At 37.2% G+C, this 22,629-nt stretch overlaps 1 protein-coding gene across 2 annotated transcripts in view; it reads left to right on the top strand.

Moving 5' to 3' along the window:
• The window catches only part of LOC149232915 (Inositol monophosphatase family protein), a 230,619-nt gene that overhangs the window by 69,471 nt on the left and 138,519 nt on the right, over positions 1–22,629 (top strand). For both annotated transcript variants that reach the window (XM_089379546.1, XM_089379545.1), the window contains exon 4: positions 1,257–1,507. In XM_089379546.1, the coding sequence (XP_089235672.1) occupies positions 1,257–1,507 (251 nt within the window). The remainder of the gene's footprint in view (positions 1–1,256; positions 1,508–22,629) is intronic.

Raw genomic sequence — 22,629 nt, 5'->3', positions numbered from 1 at the left:
CCAACAATGCTAGAGATGATGATATTATACTTGAGGGCTTTAGATAATAGTCTATGTAATTATCTATATTGAAAAGAAGAAATACGTCCATCCTTTGATCCGTGGAAACAATTCCTAGCATTATACATTAACATGACACCCTTGCAAAGTTCTAATATAATTAGACAGACCTAACCAAACCCTAGTTATTGTAGGAGAATAAATTATAATGTGCAGTTTAAATTTAGTAAAAGAACTTGGTGATGCATCCTGCTATAGATATGACTACTAAGGAAACCATCTGAATTCAATTCTTGTGTAATTTTTGTAACATTTACATTAAGAAAGATTTAGATCTAAGATCTAATGTAACCCTTTTTCAGACCAATCTCACCCAGTAATGTCCTGTAGGCAGGCCTTAACCAGTAGTATTTAAGGGATTTAGATAAGAGCCTACGCATTGAACTTTATTGAACAATAAGAAATACTGTTTATCCCTTGAGTCACAGAGCCTAGACTTAACATTATACCTTTACATGACACCCTCACAAAGTTCTAGCTTAAGTAGACAAAGACCTAATTAAACTTTAATCAGTGTAGGGGAGTAATAGAGAATCTGAACTTCATATAAAAACTGGGTGTTGGTATGTCCTGCCACAAATATGCACCAAGGAAATTACCTCAGTTGAACTTTTGTTTAATTTTCTTCATATTTGCCTTAATATAGGTATAGACATACACACATTCCTTTGAAAAGAGATCATGCCCTATAGTGAAGACCTATTCTGATTGCAAGAACTAGATCAATTCATATCCTGAGTTCATGGAAACCTTTAAGGTTCAGTTACAACTTTCCTCCATAATATGGTATGTCTGAATCTGGTACTGGTTTTAACACTCTAAAATATATTTTTTCCTGCATTTTAGTAGAGCTTTCCCTTCAATGTCATATCATGAACCTTTATTTAAAACTGAAAGAAAAAAATGCTCCTTATAATCTTTTGTTAACTTAATTGTTTTTGTAGTTTCGCTTAGAGTCAGAGTTTTGAACCATATAATAAGTTGGTATAAAGATCACATTTTCCAGTCACAAAACTAGTTTCACCAAAAAATCAAACAAGAGTTATGTGGAAAGCTTGGTAATTTGCAAATATGTTTGCCAGCATTATATTATTATTATGTGAAAATCTATTTTACATCTATCTTTGGCTTCTGTTGGAGTAAATGCCACAAACCCAAGGCTTACCAGCATGCTAAAATTTTCTTTGTTATTGTAGAACTCACCAGGTTATTCCCCTCTATTCCTTTAGTGGCTGAAGAGGATTCTAGCCAGTTGCTATTGGACCTTGAAACTTCTCACCAAAATGGAAACAATGCTTCTAATTCTCTTGTTGAGGCCGTAACCAATGCTGTTGCTAATTCTTCAAGTCTCCAACCTGATCTGCTGAATTATGATGAGCTCCTGAAAGCTATTGATAGAGGTGGAAAGGAAACAACATCTCTGGAAGAAGAGCCTGCCACTTATTGGGTAAGGATGCATGACCAGTCTTTGTAAGGATTTACTGCTCTTCTTGATTACCAATGTTGCTGCTTTTGCGAAAGTAAGATCTAACCTTTAAAAGCATTGAAGGAGAGATTTATTTAGTGCCCTTAATTCTGTACTGTGATTTTGTCTTATTTTGTTGATTGAGAAAAATGGGTTTTACTTTTATTGGAGTGTCTTTACAGAAGGCAACAGATATGATTTAATATGCTTGTTTTAATGGTTCTCACCGTGCTAAAAAATAATGAATTACAGATTTCTATGTACATCTTCAAACAGTTATAAGCTCTGAGAGTTAGCTCAAGTGGTTATGAACCAGAAGTGAGATCCCTCCCTGAGATTGGGGAGGTCATGGGTTTGAATCACTTGATCCCCCTCAGGGTTAGGTGTTTGGAACTTAGGCACTGACTGTTTACCCTTTTTACGATGTATGGATCACAGGAAGTACTTAGAGGGTTATCCACAAGGTTTTTCTTGGAAAAGAAATCTTCAAACAGTTCTAGATGTAATTGTACATTTTGTTCAGATATATAAATTTAACATCATTGATGAACACAGAATATGGAATGAGGTATGCACATTGGTTTGACTAAAGGCTGTATTGTGTTTTACTACTGGAAACTGTTTTAGTGGAGTTCCAAGTATTAGAATATAACTGAAATAAATGCTCAAGAGTATTGGTAATAAGTGATCAAAATTTGTGTATAGGAATGAACAACTAATATTTACATATCAATCAGATTTGTCATGTAACTGAATGTGGAGACAATATTTGAAATGCCGATATTTAGAATAGGAGGGTCACTAAGTCATATATATATATATTTGCATCATACATTTTCTAGGGAAACCCACTGGGAAGTTCTCATTTTGAGGATGGTACCCAAGGTAAACTTGAAGCTAACAAAGTTCCTTTTTCAGATTAATTACTCCAAAAGACTTGGAATATAAAGATATCCATGAGGATACAAATATTATATATTGAATGTATGAATAAGAATGACCATACAATGAAAAATGAGAGGCTTGCTTATATACCAAGTAGGTGTCTCTTCATTGAGAGTCATGTCTAATTTAGATATGCCTCTTCAACCTAATTATTAATTAACTAATAATTACTTATGATTATTGTTATTTATATTATTTCCTATATATTTATTCATAACATTGCCTTCCTCCTCAAAAAGCTTTGTCCTCAAAGCTTGTTAATGAAAAAGGCTTGATCTCTTTTTCGACTTCGAATGTCTTTTTGTCTCAAAACTGTCATCTTTGTTGATACATGTTGATATGATCTTCTAAGTGACAAACAAAACTGTCGCACTGAGAAGGGATCAGACCGTCCTAGATTAATCTTCTATGTAATATTCTTATCACTGGAATTTTGTAACGACTTGTCATCATAGGACTGGATTGAGGTTACATCACTATTCTCTGGAACATCAGTTTGTTGTTTGTGTTCTGAATGGTCCTGATATGTAGCATGGTTGAGTTGTCTACTCTCATGATTCAGATGTCGATAGGGAACTTTTTTGGTTTGACATTCCCTTATTAAGTGTGTGGAATTTTTTTGATTTACTTTAGGGGACGATGTTGTTGAGTTGGTTATGAAACCTTCACTTGGGATGTTAATCATCTGTGCCGCGACATCTAAATGTGTCGTTTCTTCCCCTGATTTGTCTTCTTGAGTTGTCATATTCACTGGATCGGTATTCGTTCCCTTATCTTCAACTTGGACTGTACGACTAGAGATTTCGATACTTCTTGAGTGAATTGTTCTAACTTGTTTTTTAATGCTTTCTTATCATCCTTAAGTTTCTCAATTTGAGTGAGTAGATTTTGATTATGGTTTCTTAGATGTAAGAGTTCTTTGGTTTCTGATTCATCAACCTTATTTTCAATGTTTTGACTTTTGACTTTTTCATCTTTTAGATTTCTGATTTGTTCTAATAAATTTTTATTAAGGTTCTTTAAACGTAAAGTTTCCTCTTCTTGTTTAGATAAGTGCTTCTTGAGTTCTTTCTTTGTGACCTTAGTCTTCTTTACTTGTGCAAGTAATTTTTCAACGTGGTACTTGAGGCAAGAGATTTCTTCATCCTTTTCCATTACTTCCTTGTAATGCATATCCACAAGATTTTTATGTTCCTGTTGTAACGCTTTCTTGTTTGAAGTTTGACTATTTTGCCTTTCTCTTGATCTCCTAGCTACAATTTCTTGGTACACTGGTTTACATTGTTTTGTAGGAGTGATGATGGACGTTCAACTTGCAATGTGGATTCTGTTTTCTTCATTTCCTTATTAAAATCAGGCTCTCGTTGCTTATATATTGCTATTAATTGTCCTAAATCTCTTGCAATTGCTTGTCTTTGTGCATCACTTAAAATTTCGACTAAGGTAAAAGTTCTATAATTGTCTCTTCATGGAGAGTCATGTCTCATTTAGACGTGCCTCTTCAACCTAATTACTAATTAACTAATAATTATTTATGATTATTGTCATTTACATTATTTCCTATATATTTGTTCATAACATTGTCTCAACCCCTAGTGGGCAATGAACTGCCCCACCTTAAAGGGGTTATCTACTGCTATATCCTACACATCATGCTCTCATTCCCTAGAGCCCCAAGCAGTATTGAAGAAAAATCAATCAAAGGCAAAAGACATATGAAGAAGGGTGGAAAAACAAAGGCCGGGGTAACTCATGTACCATGATTGCTCCCTCCTACACTCATCTACCCAAGTGTGCGTTTCCCCTATTATAGCTACCCTTGTACCATGGCATATGGTTTGGAGCCTTCCATCATTATATCACATGCCACCTACCACTTGATGGGTGTACCATGGAAATATCACCCCCTTTAAAGGCTGAAACCACCTAATAGGGTCCTTGGTTAACCCCCTTATTGAGCTTGGAGACACCTGTACATGCCAAAGCCCACTATGGAAGGGCATGCCACCATGAAGTGTCCATTTGATTCCATGATTGGTAAGTTCTTTTACTTGATTACTCTAATGATTTGTTGTATTAGAGGGCAAGGGGACGCTATGGATCTTATGCAGGATTGCCTTCCCTCATTATATCACATGCCACCTACCACTTGATGGGTGTACCATGGAAATGTCACCCCCTTTAAAGGCTGAAACCACCTTATAGGGTCCTTGGTTAACCCCCTTATTGAGCTTGGAGACACCTGTACATGCCAAAGCCCCCTATGGAAGGGCATGCCACCATGAAGTGTCCATTTGATTCCATGATTTGTAAGTTCTTTTACTTGATTACTCTAATGATTTGTTGTATCAGAGGGCAAGGGGACGCTATGGATCTTATGCAAGATTGCAGTTGGGTCTCCATTTAGGGTTTGGTCTCCCTATACTGGGTCCAAGCCCTCTAGAGGGTCACAATGACACTTTTAGGGTGAGCGTTGAGAGCCATGGGCCTCCACTATAGTAGAGAGCACTTCATGGATCCCCAACACCATTAAGTGATTGCTCATGTTCCACCTTTTGGGATGGGGATGATGCACTTGGATCACCATGCCCGACCGACTTCACACTTGTACCTATTCTCTCAACTTGGCACACTTTGGACTCCACTAGGCCTTCTCAATGGCCCAACGTCTCATCATGTTTACTATTTTTCCCTCTTGAGAGACTTATCTTTCTATTTTGGAGCTATCTTGGTGGGCTTGTCACCAAGGCATATCATTATTGAACATTATTTTATTATTTGGGGCTAAATTAGGCAAATTAGGCCATTTGAATCCCCTATTGGATTGTATAAATAGATGAGAGGATGATTCATTTCTCTTATCATCACTTGGATTTGGATCATTTGTATCTCTTGAGATTTTCACTAGCCTTTTGGATGGATGAATTGGAGAACTAATGCATTTCGATGTTTGGAAGATCTTGATTTTTCTATCTTGGAGCTTCGCTTTTCTTGCACTTGATGATTGGAATAATCTCGCTGTACATTGTGAGTAATCTTTTCATGCTTATCTTGTAATTTTGTCTCATAAAATGATCTATGGACTATTTTCGTTCATGAAGCTGTTGCAGCTGCTCTTGGGCTTATGCGAAGTTGGTGACCTTGTCTTTGTAAGATTTTTCATTTTGATTGTTGAAATGTATGGTGAATTATTGTCCTAGAGATACATGATTGCTCATGCATTATCTTGATAAGTCATCATTTGCAAATAATTAGAAGTATAAATTTCCCTTGTAACCTAGTTGCTGCTTTTGTCATGCAAAGTTGTTGGGGAACTCCTTGATTGAAATTAAGCATCTCTAAACATTGTTTCCATTAGAATCCATTCTCCCAATAGGCTAGGCACTGATCTAGTCTAGAGGTGATCACAAAAGAATATTATTTTTCACCTTTCCTTCTCTTTCTAGGCCTAACCCTAGTAGGTCACCTAGGGCATCAAGCGAAATATTTTGTAGCCATCTAAACACCTTGAAAATTGGTCCACAACCGTGCTGGGTTCTTCTCAAAGGGTCCTCCAAGTTTGAGTACAATTCGATGGTGGAATCCCGAGATATCACACGCCCTAGCTTGAGGATCATTTCTCTCCCTACGTTGATTTGGGTTAGTGTCCTCATTTGGATCATTGCATTCAAATTTCAAAGGAAAATTAGTCCTTTGATCCTATTCTACTCCTTAACCAGGTCAAGCCCCTCTGTTGTTGATCCACTCCACATCATTGACCTAATTTGTGTCCACTTGGGTTCTTTGTGGTCCTACAACCTTGTAATTCACATCCCATAAGGGTCACATAGAAGGCATTTCTCCTTTAGGATTCTTAGGTCTAGGATGCCTCTTGTTAAAGGATATTGCCCGACCCTAGGTCTAGGTATCCTCATAGCTCTTCTTAGAGAGCTAATCACCTTGCTTTCAAAGCAAGCAAGCCAATTATTTGAGCCTCTCTTGTGAAAAGGATTTAGGAATCATCATATCTTATCGTTGATCCATCTTTTCTCGTGATTCCTCTCATACCGAGACTCCTCCCATTGGTGAAAGTCCGTAAAGAGTAGGGAGGCTTATCGGAGGTGACAATGGGCTAACTCTCCATTGTTCCCCCTTGGCCTAGTAGTTGCTCTATAGGGTCCCCTCCTAGGACCCCTGCTAGTTTGAGCGGTAATAGGAAGCTCCTCTCACAAGGTTGAACTTGGAGATAAAAATAGCTACCTAGTTAAAGGCATTGGATCTACTTCTATCATGTTGGAATTTGGTGGGAACATTCATCTCAACAACATCCTCTATGTTCCAGGTTTGAAAAACAATTTACTTTCTATTTCATGTTTAGAAGATAAAGGAGACATGATAGCATTTATTGATTGCAAGGTGGTTATTTGAGCCAAGGGATCTAGTATAGATAGTGCTAGGACTATTGGGATTCGTGAGGGGAGGTTGTATAGACTTCTAACTCCTTCTCATGCTTTAATACATATCGACATCAATCCATGTGAATTATGGCACAAAATATATGACCATATTTATTATAAGATATTGCCTTCCTTGAGTCATATGGTTACAAGTATGCCCAAGTTAAAAAAAGAACAAGAAGGAATTTGTAAAGGGTCTGCTCTTGGCAAAAATGTGAAGAAGTCCTTTCCTAGCAATGACTCAAGATCCAAGGAGATTTTGTACCTAATTCATTTTGATGTGTGTGGCCCAATGTCTGAAAAATCGCTTGGTGGTCATCTATACTATGTAACATTTATTGATGACTATTCTAGAAAGACTTGGATCTATTTCTTGAAGTCTAAAGATGAAGTGTTTGATAAGTTCCAGGAATTCAAGGCCGAAGTTGAGAACATGACAAAAAAGAAGATTAAGATCTTAAGATCTGACAATGGAGGTGAATATACATCTAAAGAATTTGTAGTTTTTTGTATATAAGCTGGGATTAAGGAGCTGATAGTTCCCTATAATCCCCAACAAAATATTGTAGAAGAAAGAAAGAATTGATTCATTGAAGAACGTGTAAGAGCTATGATACATGATCAAGATCTTCCCAAATTCCTATGGGGAGAAGCCTCCATGACTGCAGTATACATACAAAATAGAAGTCCTCACAAAATTCTTGGTGACATAACTCCGAAAGAAGCTTTTACTGGTAAGAAGCCTAATGTTGATCATCTTAGAATCTTTGGATGTCAGGTCTAGATTCACATTCCCAAGGACAAGAGAAAGAATTTGGATTCTGCAGGTATGAGAGGAATCTTTTGGTTACAGTAATTTATCTAAAGCATACAAGTACATCAAAGAACAAAGTCACATTGATGTAAGCAGAGATGTCACATTTGATGAAAGCATTGCATTTAAAAAGTCCAAGGATATCCCCATCGATTTTGATGAAGAAGAAGGATTTGGCTTCCTTAATTAAGATAGTCGAAAACAAATTAATTCTCCAGAACACTCAGTTGATCATCATGAAGAACTTGGAGGACCATGCGAACCTGTGGACCCTATTATCATTGTAGAAACCAGAAAGAGACCTGCTTGGCTTAGAACAATACTGCAAGAAGCCGAAGGACTTGCAGCTCCAAGTGGAACATTCAGAGAAAGTAAAAGACTCAAAAGGTATTCTAGTTATGCAACATTTATGACCAACCTCATTGAATCAGAACCCTCTACTTATGAAAAGGCTGCTGAATAACAAGTATGGAAGAATGCAATGATGGAAGAATATTAGTCGATAACAAACAATGATGTTCCAGAAATCGTTCTTAGACCTAAAGGCAAATCTGTTGTGACTTCCAAATGGGTCTATAAGATTAAGCATGCAGCTGATGGAAGCATTGACAAATACAAGGCAATATTTGTGGCTAGAGGATTCTCCCAATAAGAGGGAGTTGAAAGTTTTTCTTCTAGAGCCAGATACACAACAATTATAACTCTTATTTCTATTGCAACTACTATGGGATGAAATATACATCAAATAGGCATGAAGACCACTTTTCTTAATGGCACAATTGATGAAGAAGTATATATAGAACAACCTCAAGGATTTGAGGTCCATGGGAAGGAATCTCAGGTTTGCAGATTAAAGAAGGCTCTATATGTTCTGAAACTGACTTTCGGATTACTCACATGATCAATATTTACTGGTCGAAGTTTCAAACCCTCTATTGAGGTTCACCCTTAGGACCAAGATGAAAAAACCAATCTATTCTTAGGATTAAATAGCAGAGATGCATCACATTCCAGAATTAGCCGTTAAAAATATAGATTGCCAAAATCAAGAAAAGAATGTTAGGGGAGAGTTCAAGTCAATATATAATAAAATATTTAAAAATATATAATATGGTCAAAATGGTAACGTTAAGTTAGAGATTAGGCAAATTAAAAAATAAATTTTATTTTATATATATATATATATAGATACCTTTTTTTTATTAAACTAAAATGGTTAAGGAAACTAATTGATAGAAGTAGAAAAATCGAAAATATTGAAAATTAGAATTTTTTTGACCAAATTAATAATAAATTAATATATTATACATTGAATTAAGAAAAAGAAAGGGAACGAAATTATAATTTTATTGTTACTTTGGTATAAATAATTATATAATAATATTCTTTTATAAGATATTAAAACCCAAAGAAAAGGTTAACTAAAAGTCAAGAATAAAATAATAAGGTCAATTTAAAGGTAAATATGATAAAAATAAAAATAAAATAAATAATAATAATAATAATAATAATAATAATAAATAAATAAATAAATAAATAAAATCAAAATTAAAATAACTACTAATATCATCAACAAATTTAATAGGAAATTAAATGAGTAATCACTATGAAAAAGCCAAGGAAAATAGAATTAATAAGGGAATGTTTAAGATGAATAAAATTAAGGAAAAAATATATGTATATATAAACATACTATATATAAAATAATAATAATAATAATAAATAAAAAAATTGATCGGGAGGAGGGCAGGAATCCAACTCTTACTCAATTTCCAACCATCATCCCTGTTGAGATCTTTTGCAAGTTTTTCAATTTCAATGGCCTCTCTCAACTTCCTAAAGCGGAAATGATCACTCCTTGCGATGACCATGGAATCCTCAATGCAAACATGGTGGTTAGTTTTTTCTGCATGATCAACTTTCGCTAAGGAGCGGGAACGATTGTGCCTAATGTCTGCTGCATGCTCTTGAATTCTCATATTAATGGAGCGACTAATTTCCCCAGTGTATGGAATCCCACAAGAGCAAGGGATTGAGGAAACCCCTTTCATGTCTTTGGGGTTCACAGGGCCCTTAATTGATCGAAGGGAGCTTCTAATGGTATTAAGGGGCTTGAAGGTAGTGGAGACATTATTCTTTTTAAGGATATGAGCAATCTTGTCCGTGGTCCCATGGATGAATGGAAGTTGAACATTGGAAATTTGTTCAACCCGAGCTTTTTTAATCGTCGAAACTTCACTGGATTTTTGAAAAGCTACAAGACCTTGATGTTTGTTATAGCCATTATTTTCAAAAACTTTCAGAAGATGGGATATCTCATCTTCTAGGTGATTATTAGCAGAGATCCTTAGAGCACGGGTAGCAAGAGTGCTAAGAACACCGGAAGTCTACTAAGGAAAATGGTGAGACTTGGCATGAAGATATTGTTCAGCATGAGTTTTTTTTGCGAAAGACTTGGTGAGATAAGGAACCATTTTCCATTCTTTGCCTTACTTCTACTTTTTTCAGCTCGCAGGGTGAATTCTATGAACAAACATGTGGAGTAGCCATGGGTTCTCTGCTCTCCGCTGTCGTCGCTAACTTATTCATTAAGGATTTTGAGACCAAAACGTTGGCCTTTGCTCAACATTGTCCCAAACTATGGAAAAGGTTTGTTGATGATACCTATGTTGTTTGGCCCCATGGTCATAAGAAAGTTTTGTTCCTTAATCATCTTAATTCTCAATCTGACTCCATCAAATTCACAGTGGAGGTTGAGGTAGATTGTAGTCTTCCTTTCCTTGATGTTCTCCTTTTTTAAAATGGAAGATGGTTCCTTATCTCACCAGATGTTTTGCAAAAAAAATCACACTGAACAATATCTTCATGCCAAGTCTCACCATTTTCCTATGCAAAAATTCGGTGTTCATAACACTCTTGCTGCCTATGCTCTAAGGATCTATGATAATAATCACCTAGAAGATGAGATATCCTATCTTTTGAAAGTTTTTGAAAATAATGGCTACAACAAACATCAAGGTCTTGTAGCTTTTCATAAAGCCAGTAAAGGTCCAAGGATTAAAAAAGCTTGGGTTGAACAAATTTGCAATGTTCAACTTCCATTCATCCATGGGACCACGGATAAGATTGCTCATATCCTTAGAAAGAATAATGTCTCCGCTATCTTCAAGCCCCTTAATACCATTAGAAGCTCCCTTTGATTAGTTAAGGACCTTGTGAACCCCAAAGACATGAAAGATGTTTACTCAATCCTTTGCTCCTGTGGGATTCCATACATTGGGGAAATTGGCCGCTCCATTAATATGAGAATTCAAGAGCATGCAACAGACATTAACCACAATCGTTCCCACTGATCATGCAGAGAAAACTAAGCACCATGTCTGCATTGAGGATTCTAGGGTCATCACAAGGATTGATCATTTCGACCATAGGATGTTAAGAGAGGCCATTGAAATTGAAAAATATGCAAAAAATCTCAACTGGGATGATGGTTGGAAATTGAGTATGAGTTAGATTCCTGCCCTCCCCCCTTGATAGTTTTATTTATTTATTATTATTATAATTTTTTTTTTTATATAGTATGTTTATATATACATATATTGTTTCCTTAATTTTATTCGTCTTAAACAATCCCTTAGTGATCCTATTTTTCTTGGCTTTTTCATAGCGATTACTCATTTAATTTCCTATTAAAATTTGTTGATGATATTATTAGTTATTTTAATTTTAATTTTATTTATTATTATTATTGTTTATTTATTTTTTATTGTTTATTTATTTTTATTTTTTAATCATATTTACCTTTAAATTAACCTTATTATTTTATTCTTGACTTTTAGTCAATCTTTTCTTTGGGTTTTAATATCTTATAAAAGAATATTATTATATAATTATTTATGCCAATGTAACAATAAAATTATAATTTTCGTTCCCTTTCTTTTACTTAATTCAATATATAATATATTAATTTATTATTAATTTGGTCAAAATTTTTCTAATTTTCCATATTTTCGATTTTTCAAATTTTATCAATTAGTTTCCTTAACCGTTTTAGTTTTAATAATAATAATAATAATAAAATTTATTTTTTAATTTGCCTAATCTCTATTAACATATATTTATTTTTTAATTTGCCTAATCTCTATTAACATTACCATTTTTATCATATTATATATTTTTTATTATTTTATTAAATATTGTCTTGAACTCTCCCCTAACGTTCTTTTGTTGATTTTGGCAATCTATATTTTTAATGGCTAATTCTGGAACGTGATGCATCTCTGCTGTTTAATCTTAAGAATAGATTGGTTTTTTCATCTTGGTCTCGAGGATGAACCACATTAGAGGGTTCAAAACGTTGACCAGTAAATATTGATTATGTGATTAATCCGAAAGTCAGTTTCAGAATTAATATGGATCAGAAAAGTTTGAAAAAAAAAAAAACTCTATATGGTTTAAAACAAGCTCCTAGAGCATGGTATGCTCGTATGGATGCCTATTTGATAAGGCTTGGTTTCGTCAAAAGTACTGCAGATCTGAATCTATACATCAAAGTAGTAAAGAATGAACCAATGATCATATTGCTATATGTGGATGACTTATTAATAACAGGTGTAGAGCATATTATTCTTTAGTGTAACAAGGAACCAACAAAAAAATTCGACATGAAGGATCTTGTATTGATGCTCTATTACTGGGTCTTGAGGTTTGGCAGAAACTTGGCAAAGTGTTTCTTGGTCAAGGAAAATATGTGATCAAGATACTATAGAAATTTGGGATGATGGATTGTAAGCCAATGGCAACTCCAATGATAACTAATTTGAAGAAGCTGAGGAGTTCATATTCATTTTGATTCATCAACATACCGGTAGCTGATTGGTTCTATAATGTATTTAGTGAACGCCCGACCAGACATATGCTTTGTCGTAAATAATTTAAGCCAATTCCAAATGGAGCCCAAACATGATCATTGAGTGGCAGCAATGCACATCTTGAGATATCTTTGTGGTACCATACATCATTGTCTGAGATATGTTGTAGGAAATGAGATTTGATTATTAGGTTACACTGATTCTGACTATGATGGAAGTGCTAATGATGGGAAAATTACTACTGCCGTTTGTTTTTGTTTGGGATCTGCTATGGTTTCTTGGATGAGCAGAGAACAGGATTTTGTTGCACTAAGCACTGCTGAAGCTGAATATATGGCAGCTAGTGAAGTTAGCCGCGAAGCAGTTTGGCTCCGTAAATTACTTGCTGATTTGTTTGAAGGAGTGTTGGATTCGACCATAATACTTTGTGATAATCAAAGCTGTATAAAGTTGTCAGAGAACCGGGCTTTCATGAGAGGTCGAAACAAATTATGATTATGTACCGCTATATTCGAAACATAGTGCATGATGGAGCCGTGAAGCTACAATATATCTCCACTGACGAACATGTAGCTGATGTATTGACGAAGTCCCTTCCTAAGGGAAAGCATGAGCATTTTCGAGACAAGCTTGGACTTGTGGATAACTCCTCCCAGATTGAGAGGGAGTGAGGATGGACACCTAGTTCTCCCTGTGTCATGTACTATGACTAGGACTAACACCTTAAGTCAAGTACATGGACCCAGATAGGGAGAATGGTAGATTGGATAAGCATCTTGGACTGACATTCTTGTGTCATGTACTATGGCCGATTAGGATTAACACCCTAAGTCAAGTACATTGACCTGGTTTAAGAATTGTTCGATTGATTGACATTTCCTTGTGACAAGTAGGAAATGGTCCCTTGGAGGACATAATTTGGTGAACCTAGGTGGTGTATGTGCCTCAGAGAGGCAATGGTGTGATGTCCTATTGAATGCCTCCCAACATTGTGCTCTGATCAAGTGGAGAGATAGAGCTTACTTGTCAAGGCCTTGGTAATTTGACAGTGCTGGTCATGATGATGTTATCATTGATGATGCTTATCAATCTAGATCTTGTCTTATAGAATATTTCAACTCGAGAATATCTCGATGAGTCATTATGAATACCTGCCTAGTTAAGAGGGAGTGTTGAAATTTGTAACTAGGTTATAATGTATATTTATCATTGATGTATTTATTATATTTTTGTCAAGCATGTTCTTCATGCTAGAGTCAAAAGAATTTATTGAGTCAAAAGAAAAATATTTTTGTCATGTCCCATTTGGACATTTAAAATAAAGAAAAATTGATTTTTATTTTTGAGTCTATAAGTCCTCAAGATGACCAAGTTTGCCCTCCTTGTACAAGTCGGCTTATGTGTCCTAGTGGCACCTATTCGACCCTCCTGGACAACTTTAGATTGGAGACCTATTCGACCTTCTTGGAGTTGATTCATTCATCACATTAAAAGAAGTATTTTTGAACCAAGCGAAGGAAGAAGAGGCCGAGTCAAAAGAGACAGAAGACAAGTCAAAGCATAGAAGAATATTCCCTCTTTGACCAAATTTTATGACCTACTTCAGCTTGCACATGTGGACTGTTTTTTTGTGGAAGAGGTCGAATTTCCAAGGTTATTACAGGCCAAATTTCAGCCCCTTGTTGCAAGACTGAATTTTTTTGAGTTTGACTAAATTGGAGTAGATTTGACTAATGTTGACTTTGACTTTTGGAGGTGACTTGAAGGAGGTTTGACTTGGTATCTTGGTGGCAGTTTGGTATTGGTCTTGGCTTGGATATATCTCATTTTGATATGATTCTACAAGGAAATGATTGCTGGGTTTTCCCCTTGTGGGTTTTTCCCTGGCCACTGTCCTAATTTCTGGGGTTTCTTGTCTTACTGTGATCTCTATTTTTCTTGAATGATATGCCATTCAAGATGGATTTCAATGATTTTGTGTTGTTTTCCCTTGAATACTTTGCAGTTGCATTTGTTGACGGATTTTTTGAGGCTGTGTACCCCGTGACAATTGAATCCCATACATCATATCCTAGAGCCATCAAATAGAACTGCATTGTTGAGATCCATGTTATATAGTTTGTTCTGTTTAACAAGGGAGCTTTTCCAACCTGATTATCTTATTTAATGACCGAGGAGGAGATTTATTTAGAGGGTTTGGAGGCTTTCCTTCTTGACCTTGCCATCTATTCTTCGGGGATCTTCCTTCCAGTTGTTAGGTTGTGATTGAAGGTACTTGCTCTCATTCTAATTGTTGGAAATACTGAGGGGGGGGGGGTGAATTAGTATTTCATTTATCAACCAATTTTCAATCAACCCACACTTCTCCAATCGGTGACTTCTTTCTAGTGACACTTCAACGACGAATTACTCCTTAAGGTCTCAGATTGCACATATGATCACCGAATTGAATAAGATTGTATACACCTTTGATCACTGAATTGAATAAGACTATATAGACCTACAATCACCGAATTGAATCAAACTGTATACACCTTCGATTACTGAATGGAATCAGACTGTATACACCTTCGATAACCAAATTGAATCTATAGGTCTTATTTATATTGGTTGAGGGGGATTTTTGGAGTCAACCTGTATTGGGAGTGGACTTATAATTTGTAATTAAGCCGACTTGTGGGTTGGGCCGACTTGTGCATTTCCCAAATCGAAAAATACCCATGAATTGTCAAATAGCACATTGGGTGGTGATATCTTGAGATAGAAAAATCGATTGAATAAGTGAGAGTAAAGATACTCAAAATAATATCCATGGCTAGAACCTTTCTTGGTAGAGCTCTACATTTTCCACCCATTTGAATGCCATAACCTTGACTTTGTTTTGAGATATCCTCTTTAGCACTAGCAAACTGAGCAATATCCTTCACTAAACCAAATAGAACATGTGTGGAAATGGTTCTTGTTACCACAAAATCTGGCGAGCCTTGGAGAGGGAAACCCTACAAGACAAAAGCTAGACAAAGTGCTAACAACGGGTGGAGGCCTATTGAGAATTGGCAGCTTAGGGATGAATTTATAAAAATAGAATATCTAAAAATAGAAAGTCTCAAGTATGACTTTCCAAAAATAGTAAATCACTTTGCATCAATTGGTAATCAAGCATTGTTGATGGAAAATCCCTTTTGATCATCAACTAGTCCTAATAGTTCAATTTCGACTTAATCATCAATATTATCATTAATATTAATATTATTATTATTATTCTTATGATATTATTATATTACTATTAAAAGGAAATTCAAGTCTCTCAATCATGTCATATGTAACTCCCCTCAATTAATACATACGTTACTCTCTCTCTTAATGGATTCATTCCTCTCTCTTTATTGCTCTTACGCACCTCTTACACTCTCTTACACACTTTAATGACTCGTCATAAAAAGATTCCTCTTACACCTCTTTAATGCTTAAGTTACACTTCTCTCCTAAATGCATAAGTTACATTCCTATCCTTTATCGCATAAGTTACAATCCTATTTTGGCATATGTAACTCCTCCTAAAGGCATGCATATTGCTCCTCCTTAATGTCAATAATTCATTTCCCTTCCTATATATATGAGTCTCATATCATCTCACCTCACTTGTGCATTATGAATTCGAACTTGAGAGAGAGTTGGAGAGACTTGAAGGAGATTGTGAGAGAGAGAGACTTGGAGTAAGAGAAAATATTGGAGAGCCAAAGTGATTCAGTGTTTGCATCAACTATTGCTATCAAAGATATTCTTCAGATTTGGGTGAACTTCTTCATTCTCTCATTGTACTTTGTATCTCTGTTGAACAATTGATTTCTAATAGAAGAAGAATTTGGTTGGGTTTTCCCCTTGTGGGTTTTGCCCTGGTCATTGACCTAACTTCTCTGTGTCTTATTGAGTTCTTGACTGTCTTTCATTGTGCATACGGTTTATATGGTTTATGTTCTATCTACAATTACTTAACTTATTTTGCAACATAAAGAAGTTATGGATTTAAGTGATTTTGACAACATAGAACATCAAAATTTCAACAAGGTCCAATGTCACCTCAACAAAACCCCCTGCTCTTTATGGATTTTCATTGATGGAGGAGTCCCGGTAGGAAGGAGATCACTTAAACTAGATAAGCTAGGTATAAGGCACAAAATGATCAAGTGAGAACTCATGCAAGAGAGAGGCTCCATAACGGTTCAAGGCTTCGAAGAAGAAAAATTCTCTCAAAGAAAATCCCTATAAAATAAGGTTCAAGACCTAGGGTTTTGAGATGTTTGATGAAAATAAGTGTTCACAAGGTCAAGACCAAAAGGAAAGCGTTTCTTACAATGATAATTGACTATTCCAAGGCTCATGAAACCCTCAAGAAAGTCCTCAAGTTAAGGGAGAAGAAACTAGGGTTTCCCTCTTAGAGCAACAACCAGGTCAATAGATTTTATGGATGAAATTTGAGTGGATGCCCACCAAAATGATAGGTTATGTAGTCAATACCTACCTCTTGATGTTTAGGCTCTCAAACCACCAAAAAACCTCCTCCCTAAAATTTCTCTCCAAGCCTTGCTTTTTCTTCCTAGCCTTAAAAGGACCGGATTTGAGAAGAGAAATTTATGGAGAAAATTCAAGGTTGATCACCAAGTGATAAGACCAGTGCCTTGTCCTATGGGGATATGAAGTCTAGGATGTTTAAGATAAACCAAATACCTTCTAAGAAGGTCGAAATTTGATGCCCTAGCTATCAAAATTTCAACAATTACCTACTAAATGGAATAATGGATTTTGATGGAGAATAACAAGTACTCCACTAGGAACATTCATTACATGTTACAATGAGTAATGCATACAACATTCATCTAAATATTCTTCGATAATTGATCTCCATCAAATTAGGGCACATCATTTCAACGCAGAATATTAGTTCCATGCATTATACATTCAAGAGAAAGATATTCACACTTACAAGATAACATGCAATATATGCTTCCATTAGACAAAGAAATAGCTCCAAATAATGTCAAAATCAACTTCCATATATCAAAATGCATACAAGCATCTCCAAAATCACCCACAAGAAGCAAGTGCGAATTCTCTAAGAGGTCTAAATTCACAAGTTTGACTTTGAGATGGATCAAATGAGGTCTCTCTAATATATGTGTCCAATGATGTCTAATTTTAGCCTATTAGCCCCTTGAACAATAAAATAATGGGCAAATACTAGGTAAGGTCACAAGATGACCATAGAGCCAATGTAAAATCATAATAGATCACCCACAAGAGGGTCGAAATGTTGTTGTCATGCATGTGTAGGCCTCTTGAGGGCATGTGTTGGGCTCCTCCAGTGCCAAACTGAGTGTAGAGGGCTCCAAAAATCATGATCTAGGGGTTGGCCCCTAGATCTCCATGCAAATCATCGTGTGGACCCCAATTTTGTGTTTGGGGCACAAAATGGGTCTCATGGGTCTCTTGGTGATAGAATAGCCTAATTCTGCTCCAACGTTGAGGGCTTTGAGGATGGTGCTAGCCCTCCCATGTCTCAAGGGGTGAGACAAACCTCATCTGGGTCTCAGATCAACTACTAAACCATGTGCACACCACTAAGCTGGTTAGGGGTATTCTGGTCCAAGTGCATCATCTCATCAATAATATGGGGCAAAGTGCAGACTGCTCAAGGTGTTGTAGGTGCCCATGGAATAGAACAATGCTATGTAAGTGGTAAGAGTCCCATGGCTCTCAATACTTCACATGTAGGGTGTCATAATGCTCCTCTAGTGTACTTGGGCCCCAATTAAGTTGCCCAACCCATGATGAAAACCACCTACCAATCACACATAATGATCTAGGTGGCTGCAGAGACACACACAAGACAAAGAGGGCTTATGAAAGCTCAGAAATCAAAGTGATCAGAATGCTTTCGAACTAGGACCAGAGCGTAGATCTCGTCGTCCTGATCATGGCGGTGTGAACGGTTCGTTAATCCGAGCTCGTATGAGGGAGAACGAGCTAGTCAAAGTTGGACTGTGGGCCAGGTTTAAGTGTCCTACAATTTGACTGACCCTGGGGCATGAAACCTAGCTCTCAAAAGCGGACGAAATTGTTGCCTCTTTAATTTGTCTAATAACCCTTATGTTAGACAAAATTTTTAAAAAATGCCCTATTATAAAAAATAAAAAAAAAATGTAATTGTGGTGGCGGGCCACCACCCCCAAAACTACATTAACAAAAATTTAATTAAAATAAGGATTGACGGACATGACCTCGCCGGTCCAATGGCACCCTCCACATAACAATACATAGGTATATATGGGGTGGGCACGGGCCCCCTCCGGTGGACCTGGCCCACACCCTTACTATATGCCATAAAATTGCTGTATTAAAGCGGGGCCGGCGGGGATCGAACCCGCCCGGCCCACATGTGCCAGCCCCCACTGGGCGGCCCCATATATGGTGCATACCATGTACCACCATCACACCACCAAACAATACCAGCCAACCTTAATACAAAAACCAACGCACCAAAAATTAAAGCGCTGACAAACAAGGGGTTGCAGGAGTTAAGGGGCGGGCCGCCCAATGCGGACCCAACCCCCAACAAAGTATACAGAGTTTGTAAAAAAAAACTAATGTAAGCTAATTTTGGAGGGGCAGGGTTTGATCCCCCGACCCCTCCTCAACAAATTACCTTATTTACCATTACACCAAACAAATTTCTTGATAAATCCACCCAAAAATTTATATAAAAACCTCAGTTGTCAGTGCGCCCAAAAAGGATGGAGGAACAAGGAGTGGGCACGAAAACCGAGGCAGAGTTTTTAATTAATTTATTGTAGGTGGAACCATCGCTGAGCGAAATTTCTAGGAGGGTGAAATTTTTGCAGTGTCCAAATTGGACAAACTTTATGTCGATCTTACACCTCTCGGTGACACGAACCCAATGGCGCAGTCAGTTTCTTGACCTGAGCAGTCGATTTGCAGAGGACCCAAAGGAGGGAATATGTAAGGAATCTAGGGGGAATCTAAAAGATTCCTTAAGCCCTAGAATTCCACTTTCTCAGAATTCAGAAATTTGACAGTCGATTTTGCACTATTCGACGCCACAAATTTGATGGTGTGTTCAGATTTTCCATTTGCTCATTTCATTTTTCGGCCACGTTTCTAAGTGGAGTGCAGGTGTGAGCAGTTATTTCCATACGAGTTGACGTCGTGAGATCGATGGTACGAACAACTTCAGCAGTTTGACATCCTCTTCTTCAGATGGCCCCAGGATGTGAGGTATATGCAGTGTGTTCATGTACTTCTTTTTGCGATGCATTGTGTTGCACAGATCCCCGTTTGATGTTTGATGTGGGATCTTGTTTCTTCCTTGTTTTCATGATTCCTGCTTGATGTGATGCGGAATCATCTGTGTGATGTACTTGTTGTCATGATTCATCATGTTTTGTTCGAGATCCCTTTGTCGTCATGTTGATGGGATACTCATGTTGTCGCCATGTATGTTTGCATTGAGATCCCTTTTATGCCATGTTGGCGGGACTGTCATCATGCATGAGTTTATGTCATACTGATAGGAGTCCTTTTGACTGAGAGTTCCTGTAGCGGAACATCTCTTGGAGCCACTCCTGCGTGAGGGAATTTTCCTTGTATGATAGCGACATCACCTCTTATGTGCATCATCGCTTTTGACAACACTTAATGCAGCGGCCTACACCATCTTGACACCGGGGCCTGGAGACGTAGTCCCTCCTGAGCGAACTCTGTTATCAACGTCTTGTTATTTTATGTCGCTGATGATTGTCATGTTCCTCTTCTTTACAACATGTAGATGTATTCATTTATGTTCTCTTAAAAATGCAATTTAACACATCATGAAAGTAAAAGGTCTTGGAAGGGTCCTTTGTCACACCTAGACCTGGATCAAGTGGTATCAGAGCGGTCTTTGCGTGGATGTGAATTGCAAGCGTGAACAATGGAATGTGCAGCGACAGAGGATGAAAAAGTGATGTACGAGACCATGCTCAAAATTTCCAAAAGGGTGGAAATAATGTATGAAAATCTACAGAAAGAGACAGAGGAAAAGGAGTGATTGCAGCTTTAGTTGCAAGCCACGGAAGAGGCCCTGGAAGAACTGAAGCACAACAAACATAATCTTCAAACAGAGAACGCTGAATTGAAGATGCGTCTACATGAAGAGAAAGAGGAGAAACATAGTTTGCTACGACAACTGCAAGCAAAGGACGAGGCCTTGGAAAAGTTGCAACGTGACCCATGTGAGGTAAAATGTAATTCTTCGAATTCATGTATGTGTCCTGATGATGATTTCGCTGTTTTTGAAAATCATACCACAGGAATTGGCTCCAAATTGTTGAAGAAAATGGGGTATGAAGGAAAAGGCTTGGGCGTTAATGGCCAAGGCATCGTCAACCCCATCAAAGTAGAACAATTACCCCGTCAGGCAGGACTTGGATATGTCAGAAAGGAAGTTGGGGAATGCACCGAGACAGCTAGCGAACCAACAACAGATGATGAGAAGCCCTCATCAGTTCTTTCCAAATCGATAGAGGAGATAAAAGATGTTGATTTCCTTTCGGTTTCGTCTTCATATAGTACGATTTCTATTGGAAATTTGGAGATCCCAATTACAGGGACAAACATGAGGCTCCTTACCAGGATGAGGTGCAAGGAGGGAAAAGGACTTGGTGTTAATAACCAAGGCATAACTCAACCATTGGAGGTTGTGCAAAGACCTCAATTTGTAGGCTTGAGATACACTGAGGGAGAATTCTCGAAGGTGTCAGATTCTTTCGAGACATCGTCGAAATCATCGAGGAAAGAGAATAATGGGAACACATCCCCATCATCCCATGGCAGTATCCATTGCAGGAAAAGCGCTGAAACAAGCTCTCATCGCCACAATGACATCAGAGATGGCAAGGAAAGGTATAACCAGTTTCGATTTTTGAATGTTAATTTCGATTATAATCATGTTTTTAATAATGAACGTAAAACATGGCATCGAAAAACATGTACCTTTTGTGGATTACATAACCATACATTTTCTAAGTGTTGGAAAAGAATGGCAGCACACAAAAGGATGAGGTATGAAGGACCCTCTCGACAGCAGGGAAAGAAACATGTTAAGCAAATATGGAGGAAGAAAACCTATTGCAGTCATTGCGACAGAAGTGGCCATCAAAGAGCCACTTGTTGGAGGCTCCATCCCGAGCAGCGCTTTAAAGACAAAGTGTCGGTGCATGAACCAGGTGAAGCAGTTGTTCGACAAACAAAACCACCACAAGGAGGTGACTCATTCACATTGATAAGTGAAAATGGTTTCTAAATATGTTAGCTTGTCATGGTCGTGCTTTTGTAAATCATTTGTTGCATTTTAAAATGTAAAAGTGATGATGTGTTGTCCATCACTTATTCCGCAACAATGATGTTTGGTATTATTTTGAGTCACATTTTATACTCTGAAAGTGATGTTGTGTTTCCATCACTTGTCAAAGCAAATAGTGTTTGGCCTTCTCGTTATAAATCATGTGTTGCGGTGATGATGCGTTTTCCATCACTTGTTGAAGCAACAATGATATGTTGGCCTTGTTTTCATCGCTAGGGTATCGTTTCCATTTCGATGTAAACTTGACCACCGAGTATGTGTTATAAACTCGTGGCAAGTGTGGGATGCTTGGGTCATTAGTTGGTCATGTAAATTTAGCATGTAATTTGTAAAACAATGTACTACAGGTTGCAGAGGTTGCAGGTGTCGGCTCATCGCTTAAGGCTTCGAAGAACAAAGGTGAAGGAGATGGAAGCGAGACCTTTCAGGACGCTTGTGATGTAGACAAGGTACAGAAAAGTTGCAGATTGTTTTTCATGCTTTTGGAGGACCAAAAGCTCCTCAGTGGGGAGGATTGATCCAGGTGGCTCTAGAGACACACACAGGACAAAGAGGGCTTATGAAAGCTCGAAAATCAAAGTGATCAGAATGCTTTTGAACTAGGACTAGAGCGTAGATCT

The sequence above is a fragment of the Pinus tabuliformis genome, chromosome J (assembly GCF_031772625.1).
Source record: "Pinus tabuliformis cultivar Carrire ecotype Pingquan chromosome J, CPIR1, whole genome shotgun sequence".
NCBI lineage: Eukaryota > Viridiplantae > Streptophyta > Pinopsida > Pinales > Pinaceae > Pinus > Pinus tabuliformis.
The sequence above is the reverse complement of the archived record's forward strand: the minus strand, read 5'-3'. Positions and strand labels throughout refer to the sequence as shown.